The 16,972-nt window shown below is 40.4% G+C and overlaps 1 protein-coding gene across 1 annotated transcript in view; it reads left to right on the top strand.

The window, feature by feature from the left end:
• The window catches only part of LOC107684226 (dynein heavy chain 5, axonemal-like), a 112,086-nt gene that overhangs the window by 93,391 nt on the left and 1,723 nt on the right, over positions 1–16,972 (top strand). Inside the window, 11 exon segments of the mRNA XM_016480440.1 lie at positions 454–568; positions 1,033–1,089; positions 1,091–1,209; positions 3,257–3,378; positions 4,511–4,660; positions 5,217–5,462; positions 5,589–5,808; positions 6,133–6,338; positions 10,586–10,789; positions 14,697–14,849; positions 16,273–16,504. Of these exon segments, the coding sequence (XP_016335926.1) occupies positions 454–568; positions 1,033–1,089; positions 1,091–1,209; positions 3,257–3,378; positions 4,511–4,660; positions 5,217–5,462; positions 5,589–5,808; positions 6,133–6,338; positions 10,586–10,789; positions 14,697–14,849; positions 16,273–16,504 (1,824 nt within the window).

Raw genomic sequence — 16,972 nt, 5'->3', positions numbered from 1 at the left:
TATCAGTCATTGAGACCACACCATTTGTTTAAAGTCCTACGCAATTTTTCCAATCAAGGCCATTCTGTGTGAAATAGTGATCCAGGCAGTGGAAACACTCATCTGTTATCACAACCAAAATGTTGGTTGATTCATAGATTTGAATAGCAAACGAGGGGCTTGCATGCATTGCAGCACTTCCACGTAGTACCTCAAGACACGGGCCTATCATGAATGACCAATCAGAATCAAGTATTTCAGAGCTGAGCAGTAAGAAATCACTGAAGAGACTCAAAATTGCTTGAGAAACCCTGGTTTTAATCATGCAGTCAGATCCAGATGCAATAAGTCACAAAATAAGACCCTTCTTTCAAGGTTCACTGACAAAGGGGCCATGTCTAGTTGTATCTCAGATGGATGTTAATACCAGATGTAAACAAGGCCTTTGTTGACACCTTCTTTTTCTGTGTGTAGTTGCTACAAGAGGAAGCATTTTATACTTTCTGATCACGGAGATGAGCATGGTGAACGTGATGTATCAGACCTCTCTACGCCAGTTCCTGGGCTTGTTCGACTTGTCCTTGGCCAAGTAAAACTCATTTGTCATTTCATACCCCATTTAAATTAGTTTCTCAAAATGGCATGTGACTAAACTGTTTTCTTGTCTTTATCACCCAGTTATCATGTCATCATGTGAAATGTAGACTTGAGGTATGGGCCCCAGATGTTTTTTTTTTTACTCTGAACTAGTCCCAGACAGGTTCTGTATGAGATATATGAGCTAATTTAGACTGGGACAAGTTAAAATAAGGCCAACATGGTGAACAAACCCATTTGAGGCCTATACCTCAAGCCCATATTGTGCTTACATTGACCCCACCATGAAATGTTGGGGCGATAATAAAATGTACATTCACATGATACTGATGTCATAGCATAGTGCTTGTTGGTCATACTGTCCATGTGAGATGTGAAAGTGCAGTGAGTAAGCTTCTACATGAGTTTGTTATCAGTAAATCTTTTGTAACCTTGTGTCTTTTTCTTGGGGAGTAGGTCCTCAAAGAGTCCAATTACAAGTAAGCGGATCACCAACATCATCGAGTACATGACCTTACGCAGCTCGGGGTTTGTACGAAGAACACAAATTCCTGTTCACCCTGCTGCTCACTCTCAAGATCGACATGCAAAGCAACAGGGTCAAACACGAGGAGTTTCTGACCCTCATTAAAGGTCAGAAAGCTTCCCGGCTCCCACGAGTCTCTCTCACTCTTTTTTTCCCCTCTGTTTCTCTGGCCTGGTCAAAATCTTTCTCCTTCTTCTTCAGTTTCTCTGTTTTCTAGGATCTTCAGTAAGAGAGTAATCGGTCTACCAATATTCTTGGTCAACAGTTATGAACAAGTCTTTGTGACTTGCTGCTGAATTTTACAGTACATCTCAAATACATAAGTTCAGACACAGTTTAAATATTATACTAATGGATATATAAATCCATTATTAATGGGGTACAGAGAGAGGTGTTAAGGCAGTCTGTTGGAGCCGCAGGTACAGGCAGAGCTGAGCAGCAGGAACACTTCAGGCTAGGCTTCTAGAGCTATTAATGTGATATAATTTTAGCTCCTGTTGTGATCATGTAAACCTGGCAAACATAGCAACATTCATGTGATACATGAAAGAATAATATATATGGATATAGACATGCCTGTCTGCAGTGTTTGCATAGACCAGAAATGAATTATCTTAATATCGTATTTCCATCACTCCAAGACTATTTAGAAATCTTGATCACATAGCACATTTTTGTACAGAATATGTCTATATAAATTCTTTAACAAACTGCTTTTGCTGTGGAATGACTAGTAGAAGTAATTCTGCGGTAATCGATAGCATGCCACAGATGCTGCCGATATAGTTTAACTTGTATTGGGCCCAGAATCAAGAACAAATTCATACATACAGACATTGACAAGAGACTGTAATTTCTAAATGATATATTAAAAAACATGGTCTTGGGTACATTGAGATTTCAAACCAAAAGCACAATAACGAGAATGAGGAGAGAGCCGACTGTGGATTTGCCATTAGAAGCTTTTGTGAATACCTTTTTTTCTGGGTAACATGCTTTCCAAAATCATATTTATTGGCTCTTTGCAATTTGCGATCTGTACATGTTGTTCAAAAGGAGTCCTTGGCGAGTCTGCAGATTGATGAACTACTATGTGATTATCATGCTGGTTCATGTGGTTTTGCTTCATAAAAGCATCAGATCCGAAATTTAGCTAATCACTGAGAGACCAGGTAGTCTTGTGGTCAGAGAAGTGGCCCATTACCTAGAAGGTCAATTTGATTCCCTGTGCTAACAGTGCACGTCAAGCCAGTTAATACCATTCTGCTCTTTAATGCACTCTTGTGAGAGCCACTTTCCCCCTCTTTGCTGCACTGTTTGTCTCATTCGGTTTCAATAAGACGTGAGCTTTTCTTGCAATCATAACGAGATATTGTATTTGCAATAAGAGGTCCCTACGTATGTACCATTGCAATTTAGTGTTCCAAGAACAGAGAAGAACTTCTTTGTTTAGGCAAGATAATTGTAAGAAAATAGGTATGTTATTAATTCAAAAATAGGAAGAAGTCAATATTTCAGTTAACTATACTCAAAACAAGGCAAGACTAAACCCAAAAACTCAATAAATAACAAGTATAACAACAAACAACAATAGACAAGATGTGAATACAGGAATATAAATTCCACAGACGATTTGTGGGAGACTGGGAATGGTTATAACAGTTTTTGTTTTAACATCTGTCTATCTGATACCCCAAACTCTAACTCATTTAAATTCAAACCGGTAAAAAAATAAAAAAATAAACATATATATACACATTTTTTTTATGATTTAACATTTAATAACCTGTGAATCAAATTATAATTATTGTTAGAATATTATTTGATAGGAATTTCATTCCCTTAATGAATTTCTAAGTTGTTAATTCTTACAAATGGAGCTAATAAGAATATAACTTTAATAAATAATAATGGCTTAATAAGCATTGCTTATTGTTAGTTCATATTAATCTATACAACCTTACTGTTTCACGTAATACTTAAAAAAAAGAATATAGTATATTAAGTCAGCTGGTATTCCATTCTGAACATAGTCAACAACATGCAATAATAGCTTCAATAAACAAACAAACAGGCAAATAAATAAATAAAACATCATAATAAGAACAAGGCAGGAAGCACTACATGTGATCTGTTTTTTTTTATGTCGTCCAGGAGGTGCTTCGTTGGACCTGAAGGCCTGTCCACCCAAAGCTGCAAAGTGGATCCTGGACATAACATGGCTTAACCTGGTGGAGCTGAGCAAGCTGTGGCAGTTCTCTCACATTCTAGATCAGGTGTGTGGTCACACTTATACACACATGGTTTCTTAAAGGATCAGACACATCAGCACATGGAAGACACACACACACACACACACACACACACACACACACACACACAGAGAGAGTATCTGTCACTTTGAGCTCCCTTTCCTGATTAAATCTATCTCACTGCTCCCGCTTTGCAGTAAACATGTCAATGTTCATCTTGTACACACACACACAGAGGCACAAATACATTCACAGCCACTCACACTGACGGCTGATTGGCAGGCCATGACTGCCCAAGGGAACTTCATGCTCAATGCAGTGTGAAATGAGCTCACTTTGGCAAACTCTAAATCAATTACTTGTGGCTGAAAGAAATCAGATTAAAAGCCTTTTGTTTAATTAACCATTTCTGGAGCACTGCAACTACAGGAAAACTGTTAATCCACACACAAGAATGCATTATACAATATATGTCATGACATACCAGAAATCCAAGCTATCCAAGTCTCATTATGTTCAGTCTTTGCCTTTGAATGATTTTTGATCAGACAAAACATTCAGAATATTTTTATTTTATGTATAGTTTATTGAACTGTTGAAAGTCCAAACCATTTCATTGTTGATGCTATATAATATATTAAAGTATAAATAAATATAAAATAAACATTTTAAATATAAAAATAAATATAAAAAATACATTATAAAATTCTGTCATAATTTACTCTCCCTCATGTTGTACCAAACATTTCTATAGGCCATAAAATAATATATTTTGAGACATGACTCATAAGAAATAAGTGCTTTTTGTCCAAAAAGCGAAAGTCAATGGTAACCAAAGCTGAGTGGTTACCAACATCTTCAAAATATCTGCAGAATAAAGTCATGCAGATGTTAAAGATAGCAGAATTTGCATTTTCGGTTCAACTATCCCTTTATGGTTCAGTAAATAATATGAGGTCATATATTTTGACTCTTTTTAAAAAACCTAAAAGTGTAAAACTATAAAATAAACAAAAATGCTGTTTAAATTGTGATTATTAGGTTTTAAAGTTGTATAACAGAACATGACAACGTCTCAAAACAATTTCATGTCAGCTGTCCAAATAATTATCAGAATCGTTTACTTTTGTGTACATGTGTGTATGTGCATTAACAGATTGCGCGTCATGAGAAACAGTGGAAGAGCTGGTTTGATCGAGAAGCACCAGGAGAAGAACCAATCCCAAATGCATATGACCAGGCTTTGGACTGTTTCAGACGACTGCTTCTTATTCGATCCTGGTGTCCAGATAGAACCATTGCTCAGGTATGAATGTAATCATAATGAAGTCAGTGTGACAATATTTTTTTATGACAGTCAATGGTGGTTTTTCCCTTTTCACCTCTGCTATCACCTAATGGAGTTTCAGCTCATTTAGGGCTTAAAAGACAATTATCACTATCGATGTGACTGCACTATCGGATGACAGCAAAACTTTAACTGAATTGAGCTGGATAATATTGTCTTCAGTAGAGCTGTCTTTGAACTAGTTTCACAATTGATGAACAACAATAGCACTGGTACTGAATTGAACCGGATCAAATTTGAACTAAATTGAGTGATACTTTGTAATATTGACTCTGTTATTGAACTAACTGAATCAACATTGTACTAAATTAAGCTGAGTAATATTTTGTAGAGCTGCTTTACAGCTAAAATTGAAGTTACTTTGTAACAGTTGAATTTTGCAACACTGTTTTTCTGTTTATATCTGTAAAACTGCTTTGAACAAATCTGTATTATATAAAGCACTATATAAATAAATGTGACCACCTTTAATTGCATCAGGCTAATTACTTGTTTTTTATTGTGTAATTGAAAGGCACGAAAGTACATAATGCACTCAATGGGGGAGAGATACGCTGAGGGAGTGATTCTGGACCTGGAGAAGACCTGGGAGGAGTCGGACCCTCGCACTCCTCTCATCTGCTTCCTGTCCATGGGTTCAGACCCAACAGACCCAATCATAGCCCTGGGTAAACGACAGAGAATTGAAACTCGTTACGTCTCAATGGGACAAGGGCAGGAAGTTCATGCACGCAAACTTCTGCAGCACTCCATGGCTAATGTATGTACATACTCAACCATTTTTGATGTTAAAACTTGCTCCTGTGCCAGCTTAATATATTCAGAAACAACAATAAGCCATTCCTAGGCTGATTCCCCCCAAAAGTGTTGATTTTTTTTCTATTAGGGAGGCTGGGCTTTACTTCAAAACTGTCATTTGGGTCTGCATTTTATGGATGAACTCATGGATACAATCACAGAGACGGACAGCGTTCATGACACCTTCAGACTGTGGATGACCACTGAGGTCCACAGACACTTTCCTATCACTCTCCTGCAAATGTCAATCAAATTTACCAACGAGCCTCCTCAGGGACTGAAAGCTGGACTTAAGAGGACTTATGGAGGTGAGCCTGGCATCTCTGGATATTTTGTCTTTCTTCAGCTGTCAGTTTTCCATGACTCTATGTCAAGCTCAGGCTATCTTAGAAGCTTTTTTTACTCTGCCTGTTTGAGATGAAAGATTCAACCATCACTTGAGGCTACTGATGGATTAGAAACATTAATGGAGCTATAGAAATCTGGGCTGGATGATTGTTTATAGAAGAGCCTCATTATTCAAAGTTAATCAAGTTAATGATATGTCAGTTTCATGAATAAAAAGGTATGTGTGGGTTGTGTTAATAATTATAAAAGTCTTGAAATTGGTGTTGCCTAATAATGTCTTCCAGGTATCAGTCAGGATTTTCTTGATGTGAGTAACATGGTCCAGTGGAGGCCCATGTTGTACGGTGTGACATTCCTCCATTCCACTGTCCAAGAGAGGCGAAAATTTGGACCTTTAGGTTGGAACATTCCATATGAGTTCAACCAGGCTGACTTCAATGCAACGATACAGTTTGTCCAGAATCACCTGGATGATATAGACACCAAGAAGGTGAGAGTTGCATTATGGAGCAGCTGTGTTACTGGCATCACAATTATTAAATAAAAATGAAATCAACCAAATAAGTCATAAACACATTCCAAAAAAGTTTTTGGTTTAATCGGTGCTGAGATTTAAAGATAATTTCTATAATTATACACCTTTAATCTTGTCACATGAACTAAAAAAAACCCCGTCTCGGTTAGGTATGTAACCCTCGTTCCCTGAAGGAGGGAACAGAGACATCACATCGTTAATGACCGACGAATTGGGATCTCGCTTAGAGAGACCAATCCACTTTCAGTGTAATCTAAACGAGCCAATGCACATTGGCATGCGATGATGATTGCATCCAGCTGCCGCTGATCGCAGTGCGAGTATATCTAAGCAGCAGGTGCAACGCATACTCAGGTTTTCACTGAGGAGCCAAGCCGTTGACCCAGCCGCTCAGCGGTGGTACAGCCTTCAGTGAACGAGGGTTACATACGCAACTGAGATGTTCCCTTTCAGTCGGTCACTCTCGACATCACGTCGGTAATGACCGATGAATTGGAATCCCTACCAAAATGCCATGGATGCTGCCCCTTCCAGTGTCCTGTGCGAGCCTCCTGTGCCCCTTTTTCGGCGTAGGTCGGGGCTCGCAGCAAGAAGGCTAGTCACTGTTGTCGTAGCACTACCCACTCAGCGAGATTGGATAACACTGGGAAAACATACCCGTACCACTTGGAACAGGAACGTTGTGGAAGCCCCATCCTTTCCGAAGGAGGTTTCGGAAGCACTTACACATATGAACAACTGTTTAGGTGCATATGGAAGATTAGAGGTGATTGTAACTCTCTTAGAAAATGGCAGAAAGTCTGCCGGGGAAACATGGGCTCTGAGGATATGCGGTGGAATTTACACATATGGGATCCACTTAGGTCTCTACATATGGAACCCAGCCCTCTACCGGTTCTCATGGATTCATCGAGTGAGGGCCTGGCACCGGATGTTCTGCCATGTCTGGCTGCCGAGGGGATGGAGGAGCTCGACAGGGTTTCCTCCTCCAGGGGCAGTGCTTGCAGGTTCACTACCTGATCCCTGAAGGGGGTAGTAGGAACTTTGGGCACGTAGCCGGGCCGGGTCCTCAGGTCATGTCCCAAGAGGGTATAGAAGGTGGTCGGGGAGGATTTAACCTTCTCGCCCCCCTAAGGAACCTGACTACCAAGCATGTCTGGCTGCCGAGGGGATGGAGGAGCTCGACAGGGTCTACAGCACGGACACTCTGGAGCAGTTTTAGCAAGCCAACACTATATCAGACAAAGAGCTGATCTGAGGTCCTAAAGCTTTGTGTCCGGTCTACGTACCATCTCAAGGCTCGGACGAGACAACGCAAAGCTAGGGCTGGGTTTTAGTGTCTGTGTGAGAAGGCTCACTGGGGGAAACACATACTTGCGCAGGCCCCAACACTGCAAGCCTGTCGTACGTGGCCCCCCAGCCGGTAGCAGAGGCATCCGTGTGAACCACAGCATGCCTGGAGACCTGCTCTAGGGGCACTCCTGCCTGGAGAAACGCAAGTTCTGAAGATTTGGGGTGAAGATTTGGTGGCAAGCCGGTGTGACTTGAATCAAGGCATTCAGGCCTTTGAATGCCGCGTTGCCACGCCCACCTCGGGAATCGGCCATGGAGCCAGTGTTGAAGCGATCTCATATGAAGCAGCCACAGCGGCTTGACTGCCACTGCAGCTGCCATATGACCCAGGAGCCTCTGAAACTGTTTCAGTGGGACCGCCGTCCTGCTCTTGAACATATTCAGGCAGTTCAACACCTACTGAGCACGTTCCTGCATGAGGCGTGCTGTCTGTTCGACCGAATCCAACTCCATAGTTGGGTACAATGAAGTAAGGGCTGTATAACCCCGTCTTCATATCGGCTGGAGGGACCGGCTCTATCGCTTCCTTCACCAGTAGGACTGCGATTTCTGCACGCAAGACGGGCATCTGCAACCCTCACGGAAGTGAAGTGGATGCCCCTGAACTTGGGGGGATGCCGGACAAACTGAATCGCATAGCTGAGTCTGATGGTCTGCAGGATCTAGCCAGGCCCCCAGATACCGCACAGTGGCACCAACGGAACCACTGACATACCCGCAGTAGGCCAGCGAAGAGGAAAGCAGGGACCCAGCCCGGGGGTCTCGTAGCAGGTCCGAAGCAGGGTCTGAGTGTGTGCAACACCTACCTGCATTCGGGCAGAGGGTGCGTGAGTCACACTCTCGAAGCACCCACTGCTGCTCACTGGCGAGTGTGATCCGGGATTGCCACAACTCCCCATCCGATCTGGGGACCTAGAGATAGAGAAAACTGCTCTTTTGTCAAGGTTTTGGGTACCACTGACCGTGAAGTCAGTGGTGGGAAAAAATTAAACAAAAGATTCTCCATCCGGCCCTCCTCCAGGGGAGGGAGTGGTGCATTCACCATCTCCCGAAGAGCAGACTTCTTCATCTCTGTGTCGACCATCTCAGGGCTTCTTGCTCCTCCACTTGCCGCCGGGTTTGGCGGGGGCATTGACGGGCGGGGTGACTGCCCTGTGACCGGCTCCATGGTGCTGCTTTGCTGGAGGCTGCTGCGTTTGCTGTGCGGAAGATGGGACGGCCGGGTGGAGGTAGCAGCTGCAGGATGTGCTTGATGGCCTCGATCTGCTTCTGTGCAGCGGAGAACTACTGGGTGAAATTCTCCACCGAGTCGCCGAAAAGGCCGGTCTGGGACAGAGGGGCGTCACTGGAACGGTTTCTGGCAGTGAAAGGTGCCATCCATGATCCAGTGAGCTCATCATGCACCTCCGGAAAGAAAGGCACCGGGGTGGGGCCCTGAGAACCAGCGTGTGCCACCCCCCGAGAAACCAATCGTCCAGCCTCGAGGGTTCGGGACGTGGTGGAGGCTTCAATTCGAGCCCAACCCTCTCGGCAGCCCGGGCAAGCATAGCCATCATCTCCGGATCAGAATCCGGCATCGCTGACCGCCCAGAAGGCGGCAGCACTGCCGGATCATCATCTACAGCAGAGTCTGACTCACCCTCCGATGCAGCGATCATCATCCGATCGTCGGGGGGAGCGCCGAAGGATACAAGTGGTACCCCATGGGAGGGTCCAGCCCGTTGCTTGGGCAGCTCCACTGGCTGCGAAGTACCGGTGGAAGGAGAAGCCCTCGGAGGTTGGTTCCTCGGAGGGTAATTCCTCACCATCACCGTAAGACCAGTCCGACAACTGCCAGAAGTAACCCCCCCCCCCCCGGCTTATGCCAGGGGGAACACTAGATCTAGGCAGAGACACGGGTACTCCACCCCTTTGCAGGAAACAGAGCCTGGTCCGCAAATCTGCGACGGTCATCCTCCCGCAATGAGAGCATGACTCATCCACAAATGCTGCCTCAGCGTGCTTAACACCCAGACATGTGAGGCAGCGATCGTTACATCACCCGGCGCCAGGTAATGACCACATCCAGAAACGCACAGGTGGAACGGCATCTATACCCAGACCCAACATTGTCTTTACAAAGTCGCAGCTTCGAGTGGTACAGATGCAACGTCGTCTTTAAAAAGACGTCCACCTGTGAATGCTCTTTTAGAAGTTGCTCTTTTAATGTGCTGAAGCGCACAGGGGAGATTGTCGCTTGCAACACAAACAGGGGGGAGTGCAGCCTGATGTGTGCAATCCACTTGACACAGGAAACCACCACCACTGAAGTGCCGTACCGCCAACACCAGAGCTCTTCAAAGAGCACGCTGAACTCATTCAGTCTTCCTCAAGCAGAAAAAGTCAGGAGCAGAACGATATGACCGCTCGGCTCCAAGCGAAAAACTGAGTATGCATTGCACCTGCTGCCTAGTTATAGTCGCGCTGCGATCAGCGGCAGCTGGATGCAATCATCGCATGCCAATGTGCATTGGCTTGTTTAGTTTACACTCGAAGTTGATTGGTCTCTCTAAGCGAGATCCCAATTCGTCGGTCATTACCGACATGACGTCGAGAGTGACCGACTGAAAGGGAACTTGGAGTTCATTATGAATTATGTGGATTCTAGTCAAATGTCCTTCTTTTGCTTTAGTATTGAAGTATGACATGGACATATCAGCTTTTTCCACCTCTGTAGGCAAATTCTATTACATAAATTGTATGAAACAAAAGTATATGATTTAATCTGTCAACTTTGTCAAGGGTCTATGCAAAAAGTTTCCAAATAGACTTAGCACCTGGCATTTTAATTTGAATGAGTTTTTTTACAGGGTGTGTCCTGGAACACCGTACGATACATGATCAGCGAGATCCAGTATGGTGGTAGGGTGACTGATGACTATGACAAGCGCCTCTTGAACACCTTTGCAAAGGTGTGGTTCAATGAGAACATGTTCAGCCCTGATTTCAACTTCTACAAAGGCTACAGTATTCCCAGATGCAATAGCGTGGACCAGTACCTCCGATATGTGCAGGTGAGATACAAGGTTCCAATGAAACTGCTCATTTTGTCCCTTTGGAGTCAGTACTATTTGTTATACAGATTTTGTCACTAGAAAGAGGTGAGAGATTGAGGTGAGACAGTGTGTTGGCAGATAGACAGTGGTGGTGTATTACAACACTGTGGGCTGCTGGCTAGTCAGATTCACAACAGATTGGCACCAGTAAACATTTGCAATAAAATCAGCCAATACTGAGTACCAGTACTTAAAAATAAATAAATAAACTGCTCCAAGTAGAAACAAATTCCCTGTACATCTTCTAGACATAAATTAGGCAACCGCTTTGCATAATGCAAAGTACCTTGCCATAGAAGTGTATAAGCTGTATTGTATTTACATTTGCAATCATAAACTGTAAATTTAAGTGTCTTCATCTACATCTAAATCTAAATCAAGTGTTCGTTTCAACTTCAGTGCAAGTTCTTATTTTTTTCTCACTCAGAAGTCTCTGACAATCATGTTAGCAATGGGTTTAACAAGAGCAGACAGTAAATTGTAATACTACTGTACAGGTCTACCAACAGCCCTCTTTTAGTAAATGAGTTGGGGCAAACATAAAGTAATTCATATTCATGACCCAAGTCGCATCTGGCACAGTTTGTATATGCTAACAGAAAGTGAAGACCAAAAGAGAAGTCTGACAAAAAATATGTGTCTTTACTTCCAGTATAAAAAAGGCCCATCTTTTGTCAACTGTAATGTAATCAGTATGTTTGTATATGTGTGAATAAACACTACCTCATAATAGTTATTCAGGTGCCAAGAGGAACATAACCAGCCTCAGCCCAGTCAGCCCACTGGCCTTATTCCAGTTGTTCATTAAAAGCAGTGAGTCATGTAAAGCAGTGGTGTCCTCGTGAGAGAAATAGCACAGCTGCCGGCAGAGTACGGCTGATCTTTATTCTGTCTGAGCTGATTGTGATGGATGATTTTAGCCCCAACTCACATCAAGATGATTCTCTCAGACTCAATGACAAACATGGCAGGAGCCAGTCCGTGCAGTCACAGCATACACGCCAAAGCATTGTTCAGTGTGTAACACACAATGCTGTTATCACCATTAGTGAATGAAACCACATACCAAAGCTCCTTGAGAAACATGCAAGACATTTTGCTTAAAAAAAGAAGAAAAAAAGGGGGGGGACATGTTACGCTAGCTTTCATTCAGCTATGCATCTCTCTAAGCACATGTTGTCTACTGGAAGCTTTGTGTTGAATGGAAATTATGATGAATGAATGTATAATGCGAAACGACTTGTATAGCTGGTACACAATGCTGAATGCATTAATTAATCAACTAATAAACAACTTTAATCAGGATTGCTCTTCAAAAAGGAAGAGAGATGTGGGAGAACATGCATCCATTTATCAAAATCATGCAAGATGCTTTAGCTTTTGTAGCTAATGAGAGTAAGCTCTTATAATGGTTGTTGATATCATGTGAAAATTGATTGCAAGATTGCAAGAATATTTAAATTTAGAATCCAATTATAGACCTTTATGCACTCAAAAAAATGAATCATGCAAGCATAGTTTATTAATTATTTGCATCTATTTTATTCTATATTATTTAAATGTTTTTACATTGTTTAAATATGGCTAGCTTTGGAACAAGAAAGATTCAGTTAGTTAATGTATGTGATTGAAATAAATTGGATTTACTGATGATAAATTCAAATCCTGGTTATTGTGTATTTAGCACATTTGCTTTATTGGTACTATTAAAGAATGCTCATTCAAAATGTGTGAAGGGTTTGCAGATTCATGACAAAAGATGCATGAATGCGGGAAGTTGCTGCAGCAGACATTAGACAGTGGATTAAATGGGGGATTAGAGGGATTAATGTAATTACATTTTATTATATTTTTGAGCCTTTACATTGTTTTATAAACAAGTTTTATAAAAAGTCAGTTGATTAGACATCTGTTTTCATTACTAAAATGTAATTAAAGCATTAAAAATAGAATCCAGAAAAAAAACACAGAAAACAGAATTTTGAAAAAATAAAATGGATTTCATAAGGCCCATAAAATGTGAGGAAGTTCAATATAATGACTTGCCCATAATAATACACATTTTAAAAAAAATGTATTGGCATATTTTATGTGCAGTCATGTGTGCATATACAGTATACCGTTTGAACTATTTAGCTTTGAACTTAACATTTTGGAGCCATTTATATATGTTTTATAAATTATATCTGTTTATCAAACCCTGAGGTTCTGGGCTCAAGCTTACCAAACGGGTTTATATAACTCCTCACATGAACTACAGCCAAGCAGCACAACAGCTTCATTTAACTCTGCTTTTCATATACTACTCAAGCTGAGCTAATCATAAGCTAATTGAAAATACTGCCTTCTGAATAACAATCAGGCTGTAACTTACCCTGCATGTGCACGTGTGTTGACGTGTGAATTTTAAGTGTCTGTTGCATTTGTTTGTGCATACAGTAAATACCTTATTAGACTGTTTTGTACTTTCACTTAGTGTAGGCCTATCCAAAAGGTATCTTTGGTCTCTTTAGCCCTATTTGGATAATAATGGTTTCTGACGGGGACGTCTGTAAAAACATATTTGCATGCCACATGTGTGTGTGTATATATATATATATATATATACACAGTGTTGGGAAGATTACTTTGGAAATGTAATAGGTTACAGATTACAAGTTACCCTATTTAAAATGTAATAAGCAGTGTAACTATTTCAATTACTTTATTAAAGTAATGCAACTGATTACATTTGATTACCTTTTGATTTCTTTTCTAAATTTATAACAAATGTTTTCAACCGTTAATCATTTTGAAACATTTAAATCAGGCAGGGTTAAACTTACAGTAGTACTCAACACTGATTACTGTCAGACTTTCAAAATCCTTCATCACTTGAATTAAGATTATAATAATATAATTTAATGCACAGCCGCCAGCACCTCTTCTTACTTTGAGATGATTCTGAGGTTAAATACAGATTTTAAATGATAACAATAAATAGTTTAGTAGCTATGATACTGTTTTTGAAATCAAATATTTATATAGTTATGACAGGAAACACTGGCATCTAACAGTTAATCTTAAAAAAATAAAGCATATACATAAATCCAAATAGGAAATAAAACAGTAGTGTCGAAGTGTCGATGGGAGTAGAAAGTTCTGTGGGGGATCTGCTGGCAATGTGCAAATTAAAGAACACAGATGCGCCAGCTCATTTCCATAATAACCATTACAATCTACCAAGAGCAGCACAAATTAGTGTGGGGCCAAAGATAATCAGGTGCAGGAAATCTGCTAATAACACAGGTGCAAAATTGGTTTAGACATGCTTCTTTGTGGCGTTAAATAATGGTGAAAATACTAGTAAACTGACTACCACAAACGTAGTAAATCACCTTACATGGTTAATTTAAATACTTTTCTCCCATGAATTTTGTGTCTGAAAGGGAAACCTCTTACAAATGCATATGTAATGAAGTAATTTTCATCACTGATTTTTCACTGTGTGTCTTTAGTAAATCCCGACAGTAGTTTTTTTTTTTTACGCCAAAAGAGGGTTTGCGCTGGCTGTTAGTAAATCTCCTAAATGTCACCCTTATAACCAACCAATTGGTTTTTGTATATCTTATCAACGAATGTAACATGCTAATTTATGGAATAAGTGCAAATGCGATTGGAGACTTATTTGTTTACCTGTTTCTCACACAATGAGCTGTTTGATATCATTTTTATGGTGGTTTTTCTAGTTTTTATTCTTGATAGCCCAAAGCAGATTGAAAACCCTGTCTTGTGTGTATTACTTCTTACATCTTATCTTTGTATGTGTTAACTGGGGTTCCGCTTAGGTGACTTTCTGTGTGTGTGTGCATGTGTCTGTATGCAGGCCTCCTGGGCTTCCACCATGTTGGGGTTTTGGTTCACAGAGTTACTGGAGCGGAACCGGCAGTTCCACTCTTGGATTTTTGAGGGACGACCCAACTGCTTTTGGATGACAGGCTTCTTCAACCCACAGGGGTTCCTGACAGCTATGAGACAGGTGGATAACTATCACACAAACACTTCTGCTAAACTTACGCTTGTACTTGTTCCCCTCCTGATGTCTTGAGCTGATCAGATATGTTTCCCTTACCACAAAAGACATTTGAATTTTGTCCTTTGTGAGGTAGTTTTTAACCCTGTGAAGCTTGCTGTATCGTTTTTTTTTTTTTTTCCAAGTAAAAGACTTTTTAGAATAATTTTATAAACGTTACAAAATGGGACATTTGTGTTTTTGCTGTGAAATCTTTTATGACTTTTATAAAGAAAATATAAGAATAACTTTTATATTTTTGAATTTCAAGATAAACACTTACCAGTCTGAAGCAGCTTAGGTTTACTTAAATATCCATAGTTTATTTTTTTAGAAAATCATGTTAAAATGTACGTATCAAATGCTGTATGATAACATCAGGCTTTTGTGGAAGATTTATTTGTCTCTCAATCATTCTCTCAACATTGCATTGCATTACATTATATGTTTTGCCCCCACAATAAAAACTACAGAGCTTTGGTCATAAAACTCAGCATTCAAATGTCATCTTAAGACATGTTATTTGGAGATAGAAAGACAGATGATTTTAATATGCATTTAATTAAAGTAGTCTGTTATACTGTTATAAAAAAAATGATTGATTTACAAGTTATTATAATTTCATTTTACTTTCTGGTTATATAAATTACAGCAACTGCACCAAATTTGGTGCATATTTATGCTCAATTTGAGCCTCTGAATAAAAACTGTTATTTCATATGTCAGGCTTTCCAGGGTTAAAATGGATATTGATGCATCCTGTTTTTTTAATGTTTTACACCAAATATGATATATTATGCCAAACATCTGGGATAAATCTTTCCTAAATATACGTTTTGAGTGGCAGATTAGTCTCTATATGCATGATATCCCTAAATGGATCAGTAATAGTGAGTTTAGAGGTCTTTTGGGCTGTGAGGGATCTGCTCAGTGGGACACGTTCTAGCTAATGCCTTGGGGGTAAACAGCTTGCGCAAAACAGGATTCTTTTAATTAATATTGGGCACCTGTCCTGTTTTCTGTTCTCAGCTGTGTTTCTGTGCCAACACCTGCAGCTTTGAGAATAAACTTAAGGAAAGAACCCAGATGCTTCATATCAGTCTCAGCTAAAAATGCTTGTTTTTTTTTTCCAACACAGATCGGTTTATTCTTTTAATTGAGGGGCAAGAAGGCACATTTAATTTGGTTTGAGCATTAAAACAATGAGAAGTTTTGTGCGAAATATATTGAATTACTGATTATATATTTTAATATTCATTTTATGTTATTCAGTTTTAAATATCTATTATACTATATTATATTTCTGTAGATTTACATGAGTTTTTTTATTTATTTTGAGTGATTTAATAAGAAGTTACAAGCACTACATGTTAATAATTTAACTTGACAGGAGATCACTCGTGCTAACAAGGGGTGGGCGTTGGACCGTATGGTTCTGTGTAATGAAGTTACAAAATGGATGAAGGATGACATCAAGCAGCCTCCTGAAGAGGGGGTATATGTTTATGGCCTCTACCTGGAAGGGGCCGGCTGGGACCACAGGAACTGCAAGCTCATTGATTCAAAACCCAAAGTACTGTTCGAGATGATGCCTGTGGTCAGGATGTATGCAGAGAACAATGGTAAGATGTTTTTTTTTTGTTTTTTTTTTGCCTATTACACTTTGTTCCATACTTTTAAAAGTGCAAAGAAATAATGTGCTTCACAGGCAGGAACTGCAAACATTTGGTAATGAAAACGTTTGAATGGAAACATTTTAAAGGGGTCATATGATGTTGCTAAAAAGAACATTATTTTGTGTATTTGGTGTAATGAAATGTGTTTATGCGGTTTAAGGTTAAAAAAACACATTATTTTCCACATACTGTACATTATTGTCTCTCCTCTATGCCCCGCCTTTCTGAAACGCGTCGATTTTTACAAAGCTCATCCGTCTGAAAAGCGAGGTGTGCTGTGATTGGCCAGCTATCCAGTGCGTTATGATTGGCCGAATACCTCAAGCGTGTGACGGAAATGTTATGCCCCTTACCATATTGTGCTGCCCTTTCCGGCCGGAGCGATGATTCAAAAACATGAAAACCCATTATAAA

Source organism: Sinocyclocheilus anshuiensis, unplaced genomic scaffold, assembly GCF_001515605.1.
Source record: "Sinocyclocheilus anshuiensis isolate Anshui unplaced genomic scaffold, SAMN03320099.WGS_v1.1 scaffold113, whole genome shotgun sequence".
NCBI classification, from domain to species: domain Eukaryota; kingdom Metazoa; phylum Chordata; class Actinopteri; order Cypriniformes; family Cyprinidae; genus Sinocyclocheilus; species Sinocyclocheilus anshuiensis.
Note: the sequence above shows the minus strand (reverse complement) of the source record. Positions and strands in the feature narration are given on the sequence as shown.